The sequence below is a fragment of the Dipteris shenzhenensis genome, chromosome 19 (assembly GCF_047967505.1).
Source record: "Dipteris shenzhenensis isolate YYH24624 ecotype China chromosome 19, Dip_SZ_1.0, whole genome shotgun sequence".
NCBI classification, from domain to species: Eukaryota; Viridiplantae; Streptophyta; class Polypodiopsida; order Gleicheniales; family Dipteridaceae; genus Dipteris; species Dipteris shenzhenensis.
Window position 1 is genome coordinate 14,640,248 of NC_141614.1, and position 24,604 is coordinate 14,664,851.

Below are 24,604 nucleotides of genomic sequence, written 5' to 3' on the forward strand. Positions count from 1 at the left end.
TGTGTGTTGAAGGTACAGCAAGTACCCTCGTGTCCCTCGTGCTTGAGGTGACTAGTACCACAGTGTGTGGTGGTCGCACAGTTATCTTGTTTCGGGAAGGTCATATGCCTTGATTTTGCAGAGGGCTTTTATACTTTTGCTGAGTGCAAATCTCAGCTTTTGGGTGACATTTTCAAAGGGCTTTTGCATGGAAGCTTATGCAGTGTATGCCTTGAGGCAGTGTGGAGCCAGGGAGCCCACATTGGTCTTGTTTCCGCAGTGTATTCAGTGACATTTCTGCAAGTCACATTTTGTGTACGACACCTTGAAAAATCTCAGTTGAGCCACGCTTGGCCAGGGCGCATCGAGTTTACTCGGTCCCTAACTGTCCATCGTTGACAGTGCTCAAAAGATTTTCTCTTCAGTGTTTGTACGTTGGGATCTGTGTTGTTATTGTGTACACAGGGCCGTTTATGCATTGCATTGTCAGGTGAAAGTGCCAGGAGAGCGCTGTATTTTGTATGCTACCTCAGTGTTGAGGTGTTTTTTCACTTGGTACAGGTGTCAAATCAAGGGGCTTTTGCCCAGATTTTGCTTGAGAGCACTTGAGTTACTGTTTGAGACCTTCAGATGCCTTTTATCCCCTTGGCAGAAGGGTGATTGCTTGGGATTTGTCCCATTTTCTGTTGCAGGTTTGTGACAGGCTGAAGTGTCTGGAGCCTCTTTTCAGTGAACAAAACAGTGTATGACAAGTGGTTTATGCATATAAAATCAGTGCAATACCTCATCTGAGGTGGGAGAAGTGTCCAGGACAGCAGTGTTTTGTGCTTCGTCAGCTGATGATGCACTATTAAAGCCCTTGTGGAACAGCTGCAGCATTCTGAAATTACTGTTTTATGCCTATTTGAGCACGGTACAGTGTGTCAGAAGGTACAGTAACTGGAGGGAAATTTTTCTGTTTTGCTGCAGATTTTTTTGACAGTAAAAACAGCACTATTGTGAGTGCTCCTGGCTCTTGATAGAGCAGGTTTTTCTGAGAAATCAGAATTTTATTCAGTCATTTTTGACTTACAGGGAGTCAGGTAGTACTTTCCTTATCTGTGAATCATCAATTCTGAACATAAAGAAATTGGAAGGGGCACACAATTATGCATTATGGGCAGAACAGTGTTTGAATGTACTTCTGCTAAAGAAGATTTCTAAGCCCATAAGGGTAAAGGGTGTCAAGCCATCTGGGATGTCAGATGATGAGTGGGAGGAGCTAGATTTGTCCGCGAGGGCTGCTAACATGCTTACTCTCAGTGATTCTCTTGTGTTCAATGTTCAGGCTGAAAAGACCTCTTATGGCCTATGGCAGAGGCTAGAAGAGTTGTATGCCCAAAAGAGTTCAGCCAGTAAGGTCTATTGGTTGAAGAAGCTGGTTGATCTTCGCATGAAGGAAGGTACAGCTATGACCTCACACTTGAGTGAGTTCAATGCCATCTTTACACAGCTGATTGCACAGGGGTTGAACCTTGATGAGGAGTTCAAGGCTACTTTCTTGTTGTGTACCCTCCCTGAGAGTTGGGACACTTTCAAGACCACCCTATCAAATTCAAATATCACTCTTATGTATGCTGATGTAGAGAGCTCTCTCCTTATGGAGGAGATGAGCACGAAGAATAATGCGGGCAGCAAGTCTTCAAATGCTTTGCAGGTACAGGAAAGAGGCAGGACTCAGCAGAAGGGGAGATCTGCTAGCAAGTCCAAATCCCGCAGTCAGTCCCGTGGCAAAAAGGATATTGAATGCTTTTACTGTGGCAAGAAGGGACATGTGAAGTCTAAGTGCTTCAAGTTTATACGGGATCAGAAAGCCAAGAAGGCTGAGGCAAAGGATGCAGGCAGTGGAAGCAAAGGAAAAGGCAAGGCCAAGGTAGATGACTTGGATGCAGTGAATGTTGCAGCAGAAGACAGTGAAAGTGACAGACATGATGTTTTATGCTCTTCTGCTGTAATTGCACATACATTGGTTATTGATGGCCATGACATGCACACCTGGCTCTTGGATTCAGGTGCTTCTTTTCATGTTACTCCTCATAGGGAGTGGTTTACTTCCTACACAGGTACTCATGGAGTTGTTCACCTTGGGAACAACTATGCATGTCAGATTGCAGGGATTGGCAGTATACAGATAGTATTCCCTGATGGACGCATATTTATGCTTTATGGTGTTCGCCATGTGCCGCAAATCAAGAAAAATCTGATTAGCACTGGCTTGTTGGATGACAGTGGTTACCACACCACATTTGGGGATTCCAAATGGGTGATTACTTATGGCCAGGTTGTAGTGGCTGAGGGTTATAAGAGTGATACCTTGTACCCTCTTTATGTTTCCAGTGTAGGTAATCATCTTGTTGCCATAACCGAGCTGCCAAAGGTTTCATTGTGGCATAGCCGGTTGGGACACATGTCCGTTAAAGGAATGCAAGAACTGTCACGTTTGGGTTATCTGCCATCTCTTTCATTTTCAGATTTGCCTACTTGTGATCATTGCATATTTGGCAAGCATTCTATGACTCCTCATAAGAGGAGAACTCCCCAAAATAGAGTACCGCTTGATCTAGTGCACACTGATTTGTGTGAGATGCCACAGCTATCACTAGGGGGTGCAAAGTATTTCATTACTTTTATTGATGATGCCACACGCAAAGTGTGGGTCTATTTCTTGAAGCATAAGTTGAGAATCGGACAGGTCGCAGGCTGAAATGCCTCAGATCCGATAATGGGGGTGAGTATGTGTCAAATGCTTTTGTACAGTTTTGCGAAGCTAAGGGCATTAAACAGGAACTCACAGCCCCTCATAATGCATCTCAAAATGGTGTGAGTGAGCGGACGAATCGAACTATTCAGGAGAACGTTCGATGTATGTTGTCTTATGCTGCATTGCCCCATGGCTTTTGGGCAGAAGCCGTGCAAACAGCAGTTCACATAATTAACAGGTCGCCGAACAAGGCTTTGGAGTTGAAAGTGCCAGAAGAGGTGTGGTCTGGCAAGCCACCTTCATATAAGCACTTACGTGTGTTTGGCTGCGAGTGCTTTGCTCATATATGCAAAGAACTGTGCACCAAACTGGAGCCAAAGTCTTCCAGATGCATCTTTATGGGTTATGGTGACGAAGGTGAAATGGGGTACAGGTTATGGGATCCTGTTAAACGGAAGATTATACGCAGCAATGATGTCATCTTTAAAGAGGATAGTGTACACAAAGAACCCGTGCAACCTGTGGAATACAGGAGGGTTATTTATGATGATGTCGGACAGCAAAGAATGCCCATTTATATGCAGCAGCAGGCTGCTGCAGATAACCCTGTTCAAGAGGGTATACAGGCTGAAAATCAGCCACATAATTTTGTCAATGATGCACCACTGGATATGCCAGTAAATGGGGCTGTAGAACAGCCAAATATGGTGGTACAGCCACCCGTCATGCATGACAAACAGGCTAGACAGCAGCCTAATCCGGAACATTTTGTTAGGAGGAGCACCTGTGTACAACAGCCTCCAAACAGGTTTGTTCCAGGAGCCAATAATGTGGCTGATTTTATTATGCTGACAGATTGTGGTGAGCCTTCCAGCTTCAAGGAAGCTATGGGAAGAACAGAGAAAAGGAAGTGGGAGAAAGCCATGCAATCTGAAATGGACTCCCTACTTCAAAATGATACATGGGACTTGGTGCAGCTACCTGCAGGCAGAAAGGTTTTGCCATGCAAGTGGGTTTACAAAGTCAAAGTGGATTCAAATGCTTTACCGAGGTATAAGGCCAGATTGGTTGCCAAGGGATTTAAGCAGGAGAAGGGCATTGACTTTGATGAGATCTTTTCCCCTGTAGTCAAGATGACTACTTTGAGAGCAGTGTTAGCTCTTGTTGCTCATGAGGACATGGATTTATGTCAGATGGATGTGAAGACTGCTTTTCTTCACGGAGATCTCCATGATGAGATCTATATGAGTCAGCCAGAGGGATATGCTGTTAAAGGGAAAGAGCAGCTGGTGTGTAAGCTCAAGAGGAGCTTGTATGGACTCAAGCAGGCGCCAAGAGAATGGTACAAGAAGTTTGATGCCTTCATGCAGTACCAAGGGTATCATAGGTGTGAGACCGATCATTGCTTGTACACCAAACGGGCAAAGGATGGCAGTTTGATGCTACTCATTCTATATGTGGATGACATGCTGATTGTCAGTAAATCTCAGCAGGAGATTAGTGCTTTGAAGAAACAACTACATAAGTCTTTTGACATGAAAGACTTGGGTGATGCAAACCATATTCTTGGCATGCGGATTACTCGTGACAGGTCCAAGGGACTTTTGTTTCTGTCCCAGAAGGAGTACATTGACAAAGTACTGCAGAGGTTTAAAATGGAGGGGGGGAAGTCTATTAGTACCCTGTTGCCTCCACATTTAAAACTCAGCAGTAAGGACAGCCCCAGATCAGATGATGATAAGGTTGAAATGGCCAAGGTTCCGTATGCATCTGCAGTTGGTTCTTTGATGTATGCCATGGTTGCCACTCGTCCGGATATTGCCTTTGCGGTGGGAGTCATCAGCAGATATATGGCAAATCCAGGCAAGCGGCACTGGGAAGCAGTGAAAGGTGTCTTGAGGTATCTCAAGGGTACCAAAGACTTGTGCATATGCTATGGTAGGCAGGATGCATTGGTGCATGGTTTTACAGATTCAGACTATGCAGGGAATGCAGATAACCGGAAGTCTACTACCGGTTATATTTTTACATTTGCAGGAGGTGCTATATCATGGGTGTCTCGGTTGCAGAAATGTGTTGCACTGTCAACCACTGAAGCTGAATATGTTGCAGCCACTGAGGCTTGCAAGGAGGCAATATGGCTTACTCGGCTGGTGGGAGATTTGGGCATTACTGGAGATATGCCAGTTTTGCATTGTGATAGTCAGAGTGCTATCATGTTGGCAAAGAATCCGGTCTTTCATCAAAAGACCAAGCACATAGATGTGAAATATCATTTCATCAGGGAGATACTGGAAGACAAGCGACTTGAGCTTGTGAAGGTGCATACTGATGATAATCCTGCAGATTTGCTCACTAAGAGCTTGCCTACAGAGCGGTTTGCACATTGCCGCCACATCATGGGATTAGGATGAGACAATTCTTATTTTATGGTCTTGTATACAGTAACTGTATATTGCTGTAATTTTTATTCTTTTCTCCCCTTTAGGCACATTGGCCTTTAGGTGGGAGGTTGTTGGGGTAAAGGCACATTGCCACCCCTTTATGAAAGATATGACACCTATGACTGTCTTAAGACAGTCATAGGGTGAAAAACCTAATCCTAATAAAACCTATGAGTTTGTGGTGTGGCTTATCACTTCACACCCACATCTTTTGTGTCACTCCTCTCTCTCACTCTCTCCCCATTGTACTTCTCCCTCATTCTTTCTCTCTCACATCCAACTCATTCCAATCATCCTCAGACATATTTGTAGGCTTAGCTTCAATCCTTGCCAAGGGTTTAATCTGCTTCTTTTGAATAAGCACATCCCTTATCTGTTCTTTACACAAAGAAAAGTTTGTCCCATCAAACTTTTTCATGTTGAAAAACTCATTTTCAGACATGGAAGAGGATGCCATGATGCAAATAAAGCAAGATCCTAAATGCTAGTGCCTGTAAGAGAGAATCACACCAAATGCCAAGTGCACCCCAATGTGTATGCCACAATAGAGTGAAATATCACCAAAACTCAAAGCTCAAAGCATCAAAAGATGCATCTGACTCATATGCTATGCATCCATATGAGCAAATCTAGCCCAAAAGAAAATGCCAACTGCAATGGCAATCCAAAATGCCAATAAGTGCCAAATGACTCAAGCATAAACACCATCCATGGGCATATGCATTACCAATATCTCATCCAAGAGAGCATACCACTATCAGTGCATCACTTGCAATGTGTCAAAGCTGTCCCTCAGCATAAAAATAGCATCCCACAAGGCAATCTGGGCCAATCAGCACATCCAATAAGAATCGCAATGCATCCAAATGGCCTATAAATCATCCACTGCAACCCAATGCACACCACGAATGAGCGCACACTGCTCAAACTGCAACCAGAGTGATCTGCATAAGGTATGCTCAAGAAGTCATGGTCCCACAGTAATGACCGCTACTGAAAATAGAACCTGAGATGCCTCAAAACATGGGCGCCATTGCATAATCGGACTCAACAAGAAAATCTGCAAATATCTCTCTTCTGCCGGAACTCCAAAATCCCAACCGATGAGTGAGAAATGGGAGTCAACACTTATCCACTACCATGTGGCATAAATCTAAGGTTTCAAAACCTTAGAATGAAAAATGCATAACAGACAGACGAAATCGAATACACAGAGATCTATAACTCTGAAAATCCTCCACCGAATCACGTAACAACTGACAAGTAGGGGTTTTTGGGCGTCCGGAACGCAATGGGACAGACGATTTTGAAAACCGTGGTCTCAATCACTGGGTCCAACACACGGACTGAAAAACGTTTTTGAAAACAGAGCTATTTGTAAACTCCACCGAAGTGCGAATGTTGAGCAACATAGAAGTTTTAGGACCTTCTGAGTCCACCAGAACTGACAGATCTGCAAATGGTTGCTCCAAACTTGAGTTCCAACACCCAGGCAGAAAAACGCAGAAGCTGACACAGTGAGTCAGAAATCCAATGAAATGATCCCAAATTCAAGGATGAAGGTGTGTCCAAGCTCCTAAAGTGAAGTGGACACCAAAAGCAAGCAACAGTTGCCTCTACAAGTCAATACGGAGTCTCTGTTATCGAACGGAACAGGGAAAAGCTCAAAAAACGACTTTTTCTTTGAAAACACTTGACAGGCTCTCAAAACCACTTCGCAAAACCAAAGTGACTTTTCCAAAGGTTCCTCCAAGGTCTCTACACACTCGGATGCAAGTAAAGTCACCCACAAAGCTTCCCACAGAGCTTCTCCTTCCTCCCACAGAGCTGTTGAGCTTCTAGGCATTCACGCACGCTCAGCTAGATCACCCGGGCTCTGATACCAGTTGAGAGTGCTTTCAACGGAAGCAAGAACGGAAGAAGGAGAGAGAGAGAGAGAGAGACAGAGAGCCACACAAGTTTCGGTGGGTGCAGAACCACCCTAATCTTTTTTTTCATTCATTTATATATGTGTTTGAGTATTGTACATAACTGGGGTAAAGGCACAGTGACCTTTAACCCCCACAAACAGGGGTGACACAGAGGTGAACATGGAAAGGTGACATAGGAGTGAACAGGGGTAACCTAGGAGTGAACAGGGGTGACTTGGAGGTGAACATGGGTGACAGAGAGGTGAACATGGGGAGGTGACATAGGAGTGAACAGGGGTGACCTTGGAGTGACCTAGGGTGAACATGGGATGAAAAGACATAGGGATGAACATGGGTGACAAAGAGTGAACATGGGGAGGTGACATAGGAGTGAACAGGGGTGACCTAGGAGTGAACAAGGGTGACCTGGAGGTGAACATGGGTGACAGAGAGGTGAACATGGGGAGGTGACATAGGAGTGAACAAGGGTGACCTAGGAGTGAACAGGGGTGGGGTGACCTAGGAGTGAACAGGGACCTAGGAGTGAACAGGGTGACCTGGAGGTGAACATGGGTGAACAGAGGTTCAACTTGAGTGACAGGGGTGAAGAGGGATTAAGGAGAAGTGTGTGCCAGAGAAGGCAAGGGCTGTTTCCATCTTGCCAGAGAAGGAGAAACTCAGTTTTTATTGATCTCCCACCAAAGAGCGCAACTGGGCAGAGAGTAGAAGCTTGACAGGGTTAGGAAAGGGAATACATTGTTTTTTTTTTTTGAAAAAATAAAAATTCAACTAATAGGAATGGAAATCCTTATCCAAAGAGAGAGAGTCAATGTGGATGATACTTCTTTACCCGTGAGCCATTTACAAGTGCTGGTAACTTCTTGCCCTCCAAGGTGGCCAAATAAACCCCTCCACTGGGAATAATCCTTGTGATAAAGAAGGGCCCTGTCCAGCCACTGACAAATTTGGGTTTATGCTTCAGGAACTTACTGGAATATAACAAGACCAAGCTGCCAGCTTGGAATTCCCTCTTCCTGAGATTTATGTCATGCCATGCTTTCTGCCTTCTTTGCCAGACTTCCTGAGCAAGGATCGCTTCACCACGATGTTCATCCAAGGCTTCAAGATCCCATAATCTCTCAAGTGTGCATGTATCCAAGTTATCATCCATCTCTGCCATGACCCTAGTGGTCTTCATGTGGAACTCATAGGGCATAACCGCCTCCAAGCCGTAAACTAGCTGGAATGGTGAATATCCAGTGCTAGCCTTGTATGCTGTTCTGTAAGCAAAAAGAGCGGCTGGTAGTAGAATATCCCAATCTGCCAAGGAATGAAGGCATAACCGAGCCACAATATGAGACATGGTCCGATTGGAGCTCTCGGCCCAAACCATTGGCTCGAGGGTAGTATGAACTAGAGGTCTTGTGAACAATTTGCAGTTGGGTGATGAGGTCAGTAATGACATCATTGAGAAAGTGGGTACCTCTATCACTCATCAATTCCACAGGACATCCAAACCTAGAAATGATTTGATCATACAAGAATGAGGTCACAACTTGAGCAGTGCAGGTCTTCGTGGCCTTAGCCTCCACCCATTTAGTGCCATAATCGGTAGCAATCAGATCATACTTGTTCCCTCTTCGAGTTGCAGGAGAGATGGGTCCAACAAAATCCAATCCTCGTCTATAGAAGGGTGGTACAAGGCTCGATGGCTGAAGGGGAAGGTACTCCCATCGGGTAGGCTTCGGCCCCCGTCTTTGACATGAGTCGCAGTGGCACACATAAGCATAGCAGTCTTGGAATAGCTTTGGCCAACACAACTCAGAGCACATTATCTTTCTAGCAGTGGCCTCTGGTGCCATATGACCTCCCCCCATTCCTGAGTGAGCCTCCTGAAGGATGGCTTGTGTTTCATGAGGGAGAACACACCTCCTTAAAATGTGGTCCTTCCTCAACTTGTACAGCTGACCCGCGATCAGTTTGAAAGGAGCAGCCTGAACAATCTGCCTCCGCTTTTGTGCTGGAGTTAACCCTTTGGGGAACTCCCCTGTAGACAACAAGTGTACAATGTTTGCATACCATGGGGGAAAGCAGTCCACAGCAAATAGGCAGTCATCTTTTGGTACTGTGGCACCGACACGGAAGAGGCCCACATCTGGAAGGTCATCATCAACTCCTATGGCTGCTTCACCTGAAGAGATCCTTGACAAGTGGTCTGCTGGTTGATGCAATCGGCCTGCTCTCACTAGGATGTCAAAGTCAAACTCTTGAAATAGAAGAATCCACCTGCTCACTCTCCCCCCAAGCGTTGGTTTGTTCAGTAAGTATTTGAGAGCTTGATGATCAGTAATGATGATAAGCTTACTACCCAAGAGATAGTGCCGATACTTTGTCATGGCATAGACCATGCCCAAGCCCTCGCGTTCAGTGGTGCTATAGTTTCTTTCTGCTCCGTTGAGTTGTCTGCTTGCGGAGTACACAGGTAGGTCGAGTTTGTGCTCTTCATCTGGTTGGGCCAATATCGCCCCAATCGCCAGCCCACTTGAATCTACATGCACATGAAAAATGACATCCCATTGAGGTTACCACAAGATGGGTGCCTTTACTAGACGATCCTTGAGGTTGTCAAACGCCAGTTGTTGAGGTGCCGACCAGTTGAAGGATTGTTCCTGCCGAAGGAGTTCCGTCAACACCACCGCTGTGTCGGCATAGGACCTGATGAATCTTCTATAATAACCCACATGTCCCAAAAAAGACTTGACTTCTCTGGGTGTGTGAGGAATAGGCAAGGTCAATATCACTTCCACCTTTGCTGGGTCTATGGTCATTCCCTCAGCCGAGACGATGTGGCCAAGGAGAACCCCTCGCAAGGCGAGGAAGAAACATTTGTCCGGATTCAAGCACAACCTAGCTTCTTTGCACTTATCAAAAACCCACCTCAACTTACTCATGTGATCAGTCTGAATAGCAGGTTCGAGGTGAGAAGCATTCTTACCATTGAACACAGAGAAGTCATCCAAGAATACCTCAAGAAACTTTTCGATGTTCTCTTGGAAGAGTTTGGTGACAAGATGTTGAAACGTGGCCGGTGCATTGCATAGACCAAAAGGCATCATCCAGAAAGCATAAGTTCCCCATTGGGTGACAAAGGTAGTCTTTAACTGATCTTGCTCTTGCACCCAAACCTGGTTATACCCACTGTATCCATCCATGAAGGAGTTGAGAGCATGACCAGCTACGGTTTCTAGCACCCTGTCAATGAAGGGGAGAGGAAACCTATCCCGACGTGTGGCGGTATTCAAACTCCTATAGTCGACACAAACTCGGAGTTTGCCAGTCTCTTTTGGGCACCACTACAATGCCACTAAGCCATTCGGAGTAGTCAACAGGGTAGATCAACCCTGCTTGCTCCATCTTTTGAATATCAGCATGGACAGCCTTGCCATAGTTAGGATTCATGCGATATGGTCCCCTAATCACCGGGTCTGCTTCCGGATATAGATCGATGTGATGTTCCATGAACTCAGTGGGTACTCCCTTTAAATCCTTATATGACCAGGCAAAGACATCGACATACTCTTGAAAAAAATCAGACAATGCAGCAAGGAGATAGTCATGTTCCCAGACCCAACTGGCTACCTTAAGATGTCGTGGTTGGTCCTCTGTCCCAATGTTAAGATACCTCCAACCCCTGGCATGGTCAACCTGAGGTATGCTTCCTGATGTGGAGTTGTTCGGTTCTTCTGCTCCTGGCATGCGATTCAAGAATGCAATAGTCTGATGCTTGATATGTGGAGACAATTGATAGAGTTGTCGTAAGGTGATATTGGGCCTAAAATCCATCAAGTCATCCATCAAAGAATAAGGCTGGACAGTAGCAGTAGCCTTTTGTGCCTTCATCCGCCGAGCTTCTGGCCGAGGGTCGAAGCTCACGCGAGGGAGAGGAGGTGCCTCTGGATTCTCAATCAATATTTCCTATGGTGACTCTCCCATCACCCATTTCCCCTTTTCTTGGGCACTACTGGGCTTCACCCCTTTTTCCTTCTCTTGCTTCATTGTGCTTCCTGAGTGGAAAGTGGATGGGCCTGCCTGTGACTCCTCACGTTTTTGCCCTAAAGTTGTCACTTCTGTTGCAAACCTCACTATTCTGGACTTGCGGGAAGGGAACTGAGGTGTGACACCTTCATCTTCAGAACTAGATTGAAGATCTTTGGTGACAGTCCTGGCCACCTCCGAGTACCTTGAAGGCATAGATTGCTCACTTGGAGTTGAGGTAGTTTTAGAGCTATTGATAGGTCTTGATGGCTGTGGGGCCCTTCGGGTCCTTTCTAATCCAGTTACAGGAGAGGACAAGGGTAATGCATTCATGTGCCCACTGTCCACCTTGGAGGAAGGAGGTGGGGATGCTCCTCTAGTGACTGAGTTGGTATTAGTTGGTGATGAGGCCTCCGATATTGATGTTGAGTCATCCTTACTACTGTCACCCTTTGTTTGTGACCTAGTCACAGCTCCCAACACTGCACCAATCAAATGGGGTTTGTCACCCTCCCCCGCCACTACTACATCAACCATGTTGACTTGCGATGTTGATTCCCTTCTGCTATTGGGACAATCTCTGGTGTAGTGGTCATTTGTGTTGCACTGTGTACAAGAGGGTCCCCCGAATGGTTGTGTACAATTATCTTGGTAATGGCCGTACTCGCCACATCTATAGCACATGATGGGCCTGCGAAAGTTGGTACCTCTGCCTCCACGTCCACCTCGGAACCCACCCCGTCGACCGCGGATATAAGGGGGTCCATATCCACCCCCTGGCATAGGTGGTTGATACGGTGCATAGTAGGGCGGAGGATAGAAGTATGGAGCCCCAAATTCACTGGGAGTAGGAGCTTGGAGCAAAGGAGGATTGGGAAGTAGTGGAGGTGGAATGATAGGATGGGTGGGTGGTTCAGGTGCCTTCACAGGGGCTGAAGCTAGGGGTACTGGCCCTGAAGTGGTCGGTGCAGTTTTGTTGATTGTAGCCACCAGTGGTTCTCCAATTGGATACTCCGGTAGAAGCTTCCTCAACCCCTTAAGATACCTACACTCGGAGGCATCATGTCCATGAATTTCACAAAATGTGCAAAAGGAGGTCAGGGTGGGTGCCTTACGCTTCGATGGACATTCCCGGTAGCCATGGCCAGAACCCTTGCAGTCGGTGCACCAGAGACCACTTCTTATCTGAGCTTCAAAGGGTGACAATCCATCCACTTTTGTTCTGTCTTTCAGACCTTCTTTGATTTCTTCTAATTCCTTCTTGAGTTGCTGCCATGCCTGTGAGCCCTCTTCTCTCAGAAGTTGGGTGGTCTGGGCGGGTGTTGAGGCGAAACTTAACTGGGACCGTTCCATCTTCACCGCTTCCCTCACGATTTCTTGTAGTTAGGCATGCTCAGGGAGTTTGTCAACCAGCCTTATAACAATGGTGAAGGGTAAAGCCTTTAAAAACCACCCCTTCATGACAGCGTCATTGGGTGGCACCGACATCTTCGCGGCCTTGACCCTCATCCTTGTGTACATATCTGAGATACTTTCGCCAGGCTTCATGGTATCAGTGGATAACTCTTGGACAATCATGTGTTCGAATTTTTCCAACTTGAAAGTGCGTAAGAATTCCTCCCTTAGGTCTGTCCACGTCTGGAAGTGGTCAGGGGGAAATTGACTGTACCATACATCGGCGGCATCCTCCAATGACGAGGAGAAGATTTGAAGGAACGCATGCTCATTCTCCACACCTTTAGCTCTACATGCTGTGAGGAATTTCCTCACATGAGCTTCCGCATCCTCATGGAGGTGGCCTTTGAACTTTTGAGTCTTCACGTGGACCTTGTTCAGTAGCTCGAGAAGTCTAGCTCTGTCTGCAGGACTGAGAATGCCCATCCCCATCCGAGAGGCTGAAGCAGATGCAAGAGTTGGAGGGAGTCCTGATGGAGCGGTAATGAGTGTGGGTGCTCCACAAGAGGAGACTACACCGACAACACCTCCTGTGGAAGACCACAATGGGGAAGTCACTACTGATGTAGCCATTGAGGAAGTGTACACAGATGGTTCTGTATATGCAGAGGGTCTCGGTGTTGCACAGGGAAAGGGTGCGAACATAGAAGATGTGGGGGTTAAAGAGGATGAGAGAGCATTTGGGAAAGAGAGGGACGGAGTTAAAGTCATGGATGAGTGAGGCAGCAGGGAAGGGGGGGGGGTGGTGGAAAAGGCAGTACAGGTGTGGATGGAAAGGGAGATGAAACCATCATGGCAGGTAAAGGTATGCCCGGAGTAAAAGTACCCCCCAGTGGGATAGATGTGGAAGAAGGATTAGCTAGGAGCCCGGAGCTATGCATAATAGATGAGGTAGCAGCTTGTCCAGACGAGGCAGGAGCAGATGGAGTCACCGCTCTGGCAGAAGAGGTGGTTGATGAAGACATCATTACAAGAGGAGAGGGGCTGCCTTGACCTTGATGAGTCCCTAAGGAGCCCTCGTCCTTCGTAACCTCTTCTTTCACCTGTTCGCCGCTTTGCACTTCTTCTTCTCCGGAGTCCGGATCTGACCACCAGGGTTCCTGTTGATCCAAGTCAATGAGAGTGTCGATGAAATTACTTGCTCTGGCTACTGCTCCAATGGGCTCACTTTGTGCTCGAGTTGAGGACTTCGCAAACTTACGTCGCACGTAATGCTTCTTGTACCGTGTTTGGTCTGCAGGAAGTCTTTTCTCCACTCTCCTCAAGTACCTCCTAGTTCTCTCACTAGCTCCTTCAAATGTTTCAGAATTACTCGACATAAGACCTCTCTCTAGGACCCTAGATCACCACCTCACTTGTGCTACTCATCACTAGCGGTGTCCCACTGTGATCGCCATAAACTGTCTGAGGGGGAGGAGGGGTTCCTAACACTTCCGGAAGTATTACCGGAGGCCTAGGGCCACTGGTGCGAGAAGCGAGTAAGACATGCCATAAGTGTCACTGATGGTACGTAGGTGAGTGCTAGTCGATGGTGTTAACTATGTGCAAACGGTAGATGGTGTCAACTATGTGCAAGCGGTACAAGTGCTGAAGTGATGTGAGCAAGAAGAAGACCAAAGCGGAACAACATCATAAAAGCCAACCCTCGACATGAACGGCAAAGAACTTCAACCACGTGTCACAGGTCCGTTGTACCAGGTGAAGGGAGAGGAGGGGAGGAGAACACAACGGAAAGAGATTTTAGAGTAGCGAGCAGAGATGGGGAGTAGCATAATTCATTAGAAAGCAAGATGACTGATACACCCGGAGAAGATACACACGAGGCGAGCTCTTGACTCTAGCCTCTCACTCCTTCACTCACGCCTCCCGCCCCTGCCAAAATGTCCTTCCCCCTTTCCCCTTTCCCTCTCTTCACCTTCTCCTCCTCTGCTCCACCCCCCGCTGCCAATCTCCTTTTCTTCTTCCTATTGGATGTCTTCTTGCATCCTTAGCCGTCCTTAGCCATTCCACCGTTTGTGGGCCGCTCCGCCCTTGATGGCTTCCGCAACACTCCAACCTGTTCTGGGTCAGTGAATCCCGTGCTCCATGTGTTCTCCTATCTATTCCATGCGCTCCTGGTTAGTGCACCACCTATACCTCTAAAGTGTTGGACTGCTTCCCCTGTGCACCAACGAGTACCACCTGTGCGCCTGTGCACTCTGCTAGACTGCTTCCCATGTGTACCAACAGGTGTACCCCGTGCACCATTGCGCCAGCTGGACTGCTTCCCATGTGCACCAACAGGTGTATCCCATGTACCATTGCGCCAGTACTTCCCTTTGATCAACTTTGACCATGGTGGGTCGAGGTTGAGGTTTGGCACTCTTCAGTCATGTATTGCTTCCGTCATACCCAAGTCATGTCCAGGTCAAGTCATGTCCAAGTCATGTCCATGTCAAGTCATGTCCAAGTCATGTCAAGTCATGTCAAGTCATGTCCATGTTTGTTCCAGAGTGACCAAGATGTGAACATATGTGAACACGATGCGACTAGGTATGACCAAGGTCTAACAACTTGGCATGTTGCTGAGATGGCCATGATGTGACCTAGGTGTGACTCTTGGTGGGAGTCCCGGAGAGTACAACAGGAGGACAACTGGAAGATTGTAGAGGCTGGGTTGCTTAAGTTTGAAGGCAGGAACGTGACTGAAGGAGGTGGTGCCAGGAGGTGCTACCAAAGATGGACCCGTGTACCAAGATGGTGTGCGGAAGTGGAACCAGACCTGGTGGAGCAGCAGCCACTAGATGAAAAGCGAGGAAAAGTTTCAACATCGAAACGTTCCAGAGGACTACGACCAAGGAGTTACTGGAGCATCGTCATCGACATGTTGGCATTGGGCGGAGATGTGTCGGTGAGAGGGGGTGTTGGAAAGGTCACCTCCCCATCTGTAAGCCCCCATATGAGGAGAGCATGGGGGAGGGAGACCTAGGCCATGTGCCCAAAAGAAAAGGTAAGGGAATGGGCTGCCACCACATGGGCAGCACCTCACAGGGAAAGGACAGCCAAAAGGGGCTGCCACATGGGCAGCACATAAGCTGCCATGTGGGCAGCACAGCAGCCTGGCAGAGGCGCTTCAAGGACTGTCCGTACGGGCTGGAACAGGCCCCTAACAAAGGCGCATAGGAGGGCGGACTGAGGCCACATGGCGCAGCAAAGGCGCACACATGTGGGCAGGACAGGGTGCCAAAAAGGGGCACAGCAGAGGCGGGTGTACCAGCAGGAGGGTCGGCCATCCTGGTTAGGCTGGTTGGAGCCAGCCAACCAAGCCTTATATAGGCAGACAGAAGGGGCTGGGACCCTGCCTTGGAAGGAGGGCTAAAGCCCTTGGAGTGTGGGCCAAAGGCCCTGGAAAAGAGGGCCCTAAAAGGGGCTGCCTACAGCATATATTCCTGCAGACCAGGGTCGGCCCAAACAGACCCTAAAAGTCAGCCAGACTGATCGGTTTTTGGAAGGGCCTTGGGCCTATAAAAGAATACGATTATGCCTCGTACAATCATCCAACTATCCAGCAATAAAAGGAGCAGACAGGAGCAACCAGAAGCCACTCCCTTGGGCCTCACACTGGGGTGAAGGAGAGTGGAAGGTGTGCTGTAGACTGAGTTCCCTAGAGGCTGGACCTTGGCTGTCTTCTAGGGCAGCAAGGTGTTGTGATCATCATATCTTCTGGAGCAGCACTTCAGCCAACAGATAGGAGCAGCACTAGACCTACCTTGGGCCTATATCCAGGAGGAGAAGAGGTACAAAGAAGCTGCAGACTAAGTTGAGAAGGGCTGCCCACCTAGGCTGAGGTTCCGGACAGCAAGGTGGAGAGGATCGAGCAAAATAAACTCTCCCTAACTTTGACAAAGTTGGCCAATATGTTGATGATACGTTTGACATGCCTAGACATGACAACATATTAGGAGAGATTAGGACTTAAAAAGAGCCCTATATTGCTAGCGGGTGCTAATTAAACAAATTAAGAATCCACCAATGGGGTTGCATTTAGAATTTTGAGGAATTTGCATCAAAAGTCTCCTTTGTCATTGGTGGATAAAGGAGTCATCCATTTTACGAATTCCTTCCATGGAAAGCACTCACAAAAGACATGGGAAATTCTTATAGAACTCTATGGGAAGTGCACATTTTCAAGGAGTTTTACCGTCTACCACAATATTAACCACCTCTTCTAGCTCCTTAAGATTCAGTGGATTGCTCCTTGTTGCAATAATTCTAGTCTAGCAACATATTGTTGCCTAGCCTACTGGCATCTAATCTACCTTAGGTACACCACGATACTTCAGACTTTGTTGATAGCAACTTCTTAAAATCTTAGAATTTTTTCCCCTTGAGAGTATTCAGAACCATCTGTTTTATCCATTGTGGGGATCTCTTCCTGGGCTTTCTTTTTTTGATGATTCTGAAAGTTTCCTTTGTGGGTCTGTCTGTTTTCCTTGCCCACCAATATTTCAAGTAGACTTTTGTTTGGCCATCACCAACCTTTGTTCTCTTCTCAACTGAGCTAATCTAGTTGGCAAGCCTATATTTGGAGACATGGACCTACACATCAGAGGGTGGCTAATTGTCTTTCACAAACTTGGCAAGTAGTTGTTGGGTATAAAGGAAAAGGTAACTATATAAGGGGACTTCGTACCAATAATTAAATTCTTAGCTCATTGTATACATTTGGGTGGGCACTGGGAAGGCCCTTAGGTGCAATTTGGTGGAAATTCTATTCTGAAAACATGCAGCTGGATGATAGCAGCCTTTGAGCTTCAGCATTAGCAAGACAAGCTAATTTCAATGGACTTGTAGAAAGAAGCTTGGGGAGAGTTGCGCCATTGAATCCTTATACCTTTGATTCGAGGGAACTTTGGGTTTCCAATTGGGTCAAGTTGTGCAAGTTAATGGCACCTGCCACAAGATGCCAAATTGGCCAGATTGAGAGCAACATAGGATTGCAAGGTAGTTGCTAGCCATAGTCATCAGTGTATTGTTTCCATCTGGTAGTTGTTATTGTTTCCATCTGGTATTCCTCTGTTAGACACAACACCTTTCCTTAGCGAATGCAATGACTATAGGATGGAGCACCCACTGTTGCAGATTTGGTAAGCCTCCTGCTTGTATGTCCACTTCCCACTAAAGGAATTTGGAAGGTGGCCTCAATGTAATAGATCCAACTTGCAGAGCAAAGCTTTATTATGCAAGGTGGTGGTTAGAGGACTTTTGGTAGGACGGAAGGACAGTACCAGGTGGATTTTTACATCAGCCCACCTCAGGATTCCCTCTTCCCCTCTTATGGATGCTATTTTCAAAGCTTGGTCCAGCTTCAGGAGTTCTCTTCAAGGAGTGAACCCCTCCTCTTGTAAAGAGATTGATACGCATCCAGTCATATGGAATGACAACTTACTTGATGATCATGGAAGGCCACTTGGTACTTCACACTATATGTAGTGGTCATCATGGGAGAGACATCCCGTTTCCTCTGTGGGTTTTTGGAAGATCTTCAAATGCCTTCCAAATGATTGCAGATATGAGTTAGCAAGTTGAAGTGCAAGGAGAATCCAGTAGATTGATGCAGCCATACCCATGGATTGGGTCCTTGCAGGTGACATTTTTTATTCTTGAGACATGTCGTTAGCCGGTTAGGGATCCCGCTTTAGGTCGTGAAACTACGAGGATCAGATGGGGATGCCTTCTTCTTTGATGTTCATTCTGGGAGCAGATTATCGCGAGATTATCTAGATCTATGGACGATATCCTTATGCATATTGCATCTCAGCTTGTCAGGGTTGCGGATCACTTGGAGCAGTGCCTTTTGAAGTCAGGATGGAGCCTAGGCCCCAACCACACTTTGACAGCCATTTGGGGGAGGATACAGGGATCTTCACAAGGCAGCCTATACCAGGAAGAATGTATTCTTGAGAGAGTGGAGCAGATCCCTATTCTACTCGGAATCCCCACTGGATTGACATGGCACTTACAAGCACAACCTTGGATATTATGTAGCTCTTTTATAGGAGCTTGATTTACTTTATAAAGGTATTGTTGTTTTTTCATACCTTGCATGATGTAATTCTCCCTTGAGCTTAGTCTCGGAGTTTCATTCATACTTTTAAGTCTTTTCTTTGAAAAGAAAGTTTATTGACATCCTTGCGAGTAGTTCTATGAGATGTTGTCGATTACACAAATCAAATACTATGAACTATCTTTTGATTGATCGAATTCAGGAAATCAAGGAGCAAAGGTCCTTGATGAAGCAAAGAGCCATCCAGAGTGGAGATCTGCTATACAGGTAATGATGGAGTCCATTTGGAAGTATCACAATTGGGACTCTCTTGTCATAATGGAAGGCTATCGGCATCAAGGCCAAGTACAAACCTTACGGCAGTTTGGATAAGTACAAGGCCCTACTAACTGGCAATTTGGATAAGTATAAGGCCCCTATTAGTTGGCAAAGGCTATTGACAAGCAAATGGTCTTGATTACCATGGGATCTTTACCGACAGCGAGGATGACTACAATTTGGTCGGTCGTAGCTTTGGTTGTAGTGGCCAATCATTACATCGATGTGAATTCTAAACAGGAATCTAGAGGAGGTTGCCTACGTGGAGTAGCCACAACGATTTCATTAGCCAGGGCTAGTAAAAAGGTGGGCAGACTTTGGAAAACACTGTATGGGCTGAATTAAGTCCTGAAGCTTGGTAGTACGAATGGATCAACCACTACTTCACAGGATTGATCTCACTCCTAGTTCGCCGTATGCCAACTCAATATCTCTTTTCAGAGGAGGGCAGGAGGAGAATGAGTATCCTTAATGTGGATAACTTGATCATACTGTTTATCACAGAGAAAATCCAACAAGTCAAGGGTCTCCTCAAGGGGAAGTCAAAATGACAGATTTGGGGCGTCTTTACTATTTCCTTGGCATTGAGGTTTGGTACAAAATCATCATTTCTCATGAGAAAGAAACTAACGTAACACATGGCAATATCTGTTATGACTTGGAGTAACTAAATGGGTGGCTTGGTAACTATACTAGATATTAGCGCCCCATGAAGCCATTAGTGTGTACATGATCCACCCTATTTTTAACATGACTACTGCTTTGTTGATGCACCTGGTGTATGCTTTCGACACCCATCTTGTTAGACCATATCAATTATGTGCTAATCTATGGACAATTCCAACTTTGTAAATTTCCTGGTACCCTGAACAGACCATAACTATTAATCCATCTTAACTAAAAATATGCAGTATTCTTCGGCTTATATTTCCTGCATTTGAAATTGAGTAACAGCATACTGACCTTGACACTTAATCTATCAATGGAGACACATTGCATCAAGTGACAGCAAAACTGCAGCACGGGGCTTATTGCTATAATATGCAGTATTTTGTATGTAGTTTTTCTTGAAAAAGGTCCTTGTATTTTGAGAGCAATTAAGCCTTTGAAATTGAGTAACAACATACTAACCTTAAAACTGTGTCTATCAATGGATACACATTTGCATCGACTGACAGCAATAACAGTTGCAGCACGGGGCTTATTGTTCAGCAAGGCCAATTCACCAAAATAGTCTCCTCGTTTGTACTTCATGAGCATTGTGCCCCCTGTTCTGGCTTCTGCTTCTCCCTGATTCTCACAATAAAACATAAGAGAATAAATTCAATCGATTACAGGGCTGAATCTTTCCACAAGGGTTTATTCTCTTTGTGCTGAGTCAAGTGCCTCTTCTACTCTATCAATCTATGCTCTGAGTGCAAATTGGATGTTCTAGTTTTGTGGCGAGAATAACAAAGTGAAGTTTTTATTAAAAATTTTGGACCTCTTCAAGAACGTAAAATTTGTCTCCTGTCTGGCCTTCGACCAGAATTTCTTGACCTTCTTCAAAATATTCAGTCTCCAAGACATCAGCAACTGATGACCTTTCATACTTATCAAGCGTCTGACATTTATAGAAATGCATTTATCGTTAGGAAATAGCTGTAACTTAGACAGAGCTTCCACCAGTACAGAATTTCATTTTCTAGTTTCTGTCGACATGCATGTTGGAAAACTAGACACCAGAATCAAATTCTGTTTTTGCTTCTGAGCTGTTAAAAGTTATTCCAGAATCCTGTTTTCTCATTGCTAAAACTTAAAATTGATGATTTAGTAGTCCATGACCTATGGACATTTGTCTTAAATTGAATAATGGACATTGATTTCTTAGTAATCCATGACCTATTATAAATTGCGGACATCGTTTTGAATTGAATAATATATTCCCTTGAAACGTTCTTGACAGAATGGGCCGAAATAAAGTACTAGTGGCCCCTAAAAAGGTCATATAACTATTTGATCATGGCTGACCTTCAAAAGAGGAACATCCTCCAAGAATTTTTCATAGAGTTTTCTCTTGTTGCTAGTCGTGTGCAGCAGAATGGTTCGGAAAGTCATTCTATCCATGGCCCACAGTGTGCAATCTGTGCTTGCCTAATCAAAACAGATCAAAATCAGTTTTTGGCAAGTAAAATACAATTGTTCTCTTTTTTTGTTGTGAAGTTCTTATCTCATGGGCGTATGTTCCACAGAATCATAAAAAAGGTTTATTTCACGGATTGGCTAAGACCACCTTTACTGTTGCTGCACGAGGAGCATTGTACAGAAGTGCAAGCTCTCCAAAACTGTCACCAGCTGAATATTGCTTCACCATTTGGGGCTCTGAATTATCAGGTCGAAGCAGCCAAACTTCACAAGTGCCTTCCTATTTAGGGTGGGGTTGTGAAAGAAACATGTTAGGACCATAACCAGTAAATCATTACTTTGTTTTCTCAGAGTAACACTGGGATCTAATCTGAAAAGAACTCATTGATTGATTATTCAAAAGAATATTTGTATGACCTCCAATAGATAGAAGCGATCACCAGGGTCACCTTGTTTGATGATAATATCACCTGCTTCATATTTAACTTCATCTACTGAATCGATGACCTGATTCAGCCATGTACTTGTTGATCAAGAGAAACCAGAGGATGAGTGCCCTTAAACATGTACATGTACTCTATATGAGCAGGTTTTTAAAGTTAGACACATACTATTCTGGAAGTTTGAGGTGGTACCAGCTCATGGAAATATGTGATCTATTGATTATCTGGCCGAACTTATACATGGAAATAAGAAAAGAATACTCGACCGTACAGTTTTCTCCTGTTCTTTGTCCAAATACTTAAACAGGTAATTCTTTTCCAAAGCATTATGAATTCTCTCTTTAGCATCATCATTTTTGGGGATCACCTGGAGCAATGAAACTACGTAAGATGATGTAACTTTTAGAGTGTTTTATGTGTGCAATACTGAATCTAGTTGGAAGCAGCAGACAGGCCACATCAAAGATATCTGCACATGCTGAAAACCTCTTCTGGTGCTATATATCCATTTACATATATGTACATAAATATACACCTGTGTATGTGCTTGTGTGCATGCACGAGTGCACATACACGAGCACATGCACATATGTGCACGCACAGATATACACATCCCCGAGCTCATGTCAACAGTGCACATGCATGCACACACTCATGAAAGGACATGAACACATTTATACAAGCAAATCTTCCTGGACCAGCATGGATGAGAATACTTGCCTTAGGATGAAATGCATCAGCTTCTTGCAGGCTCGTGCATTCGGCGCTGACCGCAGATCTTCGTCGAAATAATGTTCTTTGCTTCTGAGTATCCTGTTCATATATGATAGAATTTTAATGACGTTCAAAATTCCATCTTTCAATCAGGAGTGCCTGTGTGCTGTTACATTGTCATCAAAGCTTCTCTTTTCTGAACTGACCTGCTATCCCAAATTATGTTACATCAAAACAAGAGATCAGAAAAAAGATGGTATGAACTTACGCCCTCAGATAACGAAGCACTCTTTTCCAGATTAAAGCTTGCAAACCTCGTTGGAAGTCCCCAATCTCCACTTTCTTTTGAAGATGACATTTTCTTGTCTTGCTATCATAGTTTTAATATCAGGAAACAGAATTCTTTGAAGGATACTCCCAGCTCTCTCTCTCTCTCTCTCTCTCTCTGTCAGTGAATGTTCACAGATCCACACAGTAAACAAATAAATTATGAAATTTAAATTAAGAAATTAATAGTTATGTAGACGGATATGAATTTCAAGCTTTAAATCATAAGCTATGTTTCATAAATATCATATGAAAGGCATTGAAGAGCTCAAATGAAGCTCAAGTTAACTTTAAAAATACTATCATTATGATCGGCCTTCTGTAAGTCATCGATTAGGTTTTTGTGACTAGTTGGTTCCACTGAAATTCTGGCTAGCACAACCGAGGTAAATGCGAATTCAGAAGGTTTTAAGGCCTAAAAACTTGCATCTGATACTCCACATTGTTTGAGCTCCTCTGTCAACAGGCCTCATTCAGTGGTTCATAAACAACTACCCGTAGGAGTAAGAATCATGGGTGAGTTTACTCTAGCACATCGTTATTTATCTGTTCATGTTTGTGTTCACTTGAACTGCTTGTAATTAGAGGTGTATGAAATTTGGAACCTTTGTGAGCACACTATGATGAGTGAAGAATCCATTTCGATAGGGTTTCTAGAAGACCCTACTCTTTGCACCTGCCTTTTGAGGCTAAATACGAACTTCTTGTCATCAATAATTAAACAAGTATGTGAGAATTGCAGAGAACATGCTTGAAATATGGCTCCCCGTTTCTTGCACTTTGCATGTGAATTATGGCATGGGTTGATCGAAAGTGTTTGAATCAAAATATTGTAGCATGTTGACATTTCTACATAATGCACGATTTTGTCGATTGGTTTCTTGCAAATGGCGAAAGTTTGTTCTTTTGTACGGTGGCTTCGCCCAATTTGGCTGGCCACCAATCTGCAACGGACCTCTGGCGATAATGTGTTTCATTATAGAGGTGCAAAACGATTTGTGACGATGCGTCAAACGTGAAAGACGTCTCAGTTGACTGCTTAGGCTGTGCTAGCGACAACGGAGAAGAACACTAGGATCTTACGACAGAAGCTAAGCTCGTGCGTGATCAGAGGCTGTGATAAGTCACGATGTTGGAAATGATTGGTGCTGCAGGGTGCTGGGGTCAAATATGATGATGGGCGATTTACGTGAAAGAAAGGGAAAGGCGTGATGAGGGAGTGGTGGTGATGGGTGCAAGGATGGCAAAGTATGCGTAATCGGAAAACGATAGAGTTCAGGGTTTGTGACCTGTTGTCAAGATAGGTGATGGTGGAACGATTCTCATGCGACAGTGAAAGTATGTTTATGGTTGAGGTCGCATCAATCGTTGGGCTACATGGTTTTCACACGCTCATGGGATTCTTGCAAGAGGCGTCTCTTCGCCCAATCCCACCACCTTTGGGTGGGTGTTTCCTACACTCTCTCCCCATTGTTTCATTGCCTTTTTACCTCAACCATACCCACCGAACCACCACCACGCCTTGCTTATGGCGACGCTGGATGCCAGTCGGCTTCCCAATGCTTTTGCACATTCCAAGGCTCAAACCTCAGGACTCCCTATCAGCCCGAGGGCTTGACAGTGCTTGTTGCAGAGACCTGGGGAATCTCTCTCTCTCTAGCAGTAGTAGGCCCCAGAGAGGGCTACAAAGATAAGGTCCAAAGAAGGACACATGGCACCACGTGTAAGCACTCGGCTAGGAGGGAGGCTAAGAGAGAGAGAGAGCTCCAACAGGAAGGATACATGCTTAAGGGGAGTACTCTGGAGGCCACAGCTGGGTGGTAAACAGCTCTCAAGCCCTCTATATGTTGTGGTGTATCATTGGTATCATGCTCGGATGGTCTTGCCTACCCACAACCCGTTGTTTATAGACTACACACCCCCATGGTGCATTGAATACATGTGGACCGTTAGGATGTGGGCGGGCAATCTTGCATGTCCATGATCCGTGGGCATGCCCATGATTTGTAAACACCCTATGGGGCTTGGAACACATGTCTTACCTAGCTAGGCCAAGCCCCCTTCCTTGC

General features: G+C 45.4%; 1 protein-coding gene across 4 annotated transcripts in view; it reads right to left on the minus strand.

Moving 5' to 3' along the window:
* LOC147890133 (cAMP-dependent protein kinase regulatory subunit-like) overlaps positions 1-23,969 on the minus strand; it is a 38,958-nt gene extending 14,989 nt beyond the window's left edge. Inside the window, exons 1-9 of one of the 4 annotated variants that reach the window (XM_087390671.1) lie at positions 23,825-23,969; positions 22,477-22,574; positions 22,215-22,307; positions 21,766-21,861; positions 21,469-21,558; positions 21,200-21,331; positions 20,938-21,060; positions 20,411-20,530; positions 20,059-20,217 (exon numbers count right to left, since the gene is read on the minus strand). In XM_087390671.1, coding sequence (XP_087246797.1) covers positions 20,059-20,217; positions 20,411-20,530; positions 20,938-21,060; positions 21,200-21,331; positions 21,469-21,558; positions 21,766-21,861; positions 22,215-22,307; positions 22,477-22,574; positions 23,825-23,861 — 948 coding nt within the window. In that variant the 5' untranslated portion in view covers positions 23,862-23,969. Of the gene's footprint in view, positions 1-20,058; positions 20,218-20,410; positions 20,531-20,937; positions 21,061-21,199; positions 21,332-21,468; positions 21,559-21,765; positions 21,862-22,214; positions 22,308-22,476; positions 22,579-23,824 lie in introns of all 4 variants that reach the window. The other 3 variants (XM_087390672.1, XM_087390673.1, XM_087390674.1) reach the window with 3 other exon arrangements.
* Between the last annotated feature and the right edge of the window lie 635 nt (positions 23,970-24,604).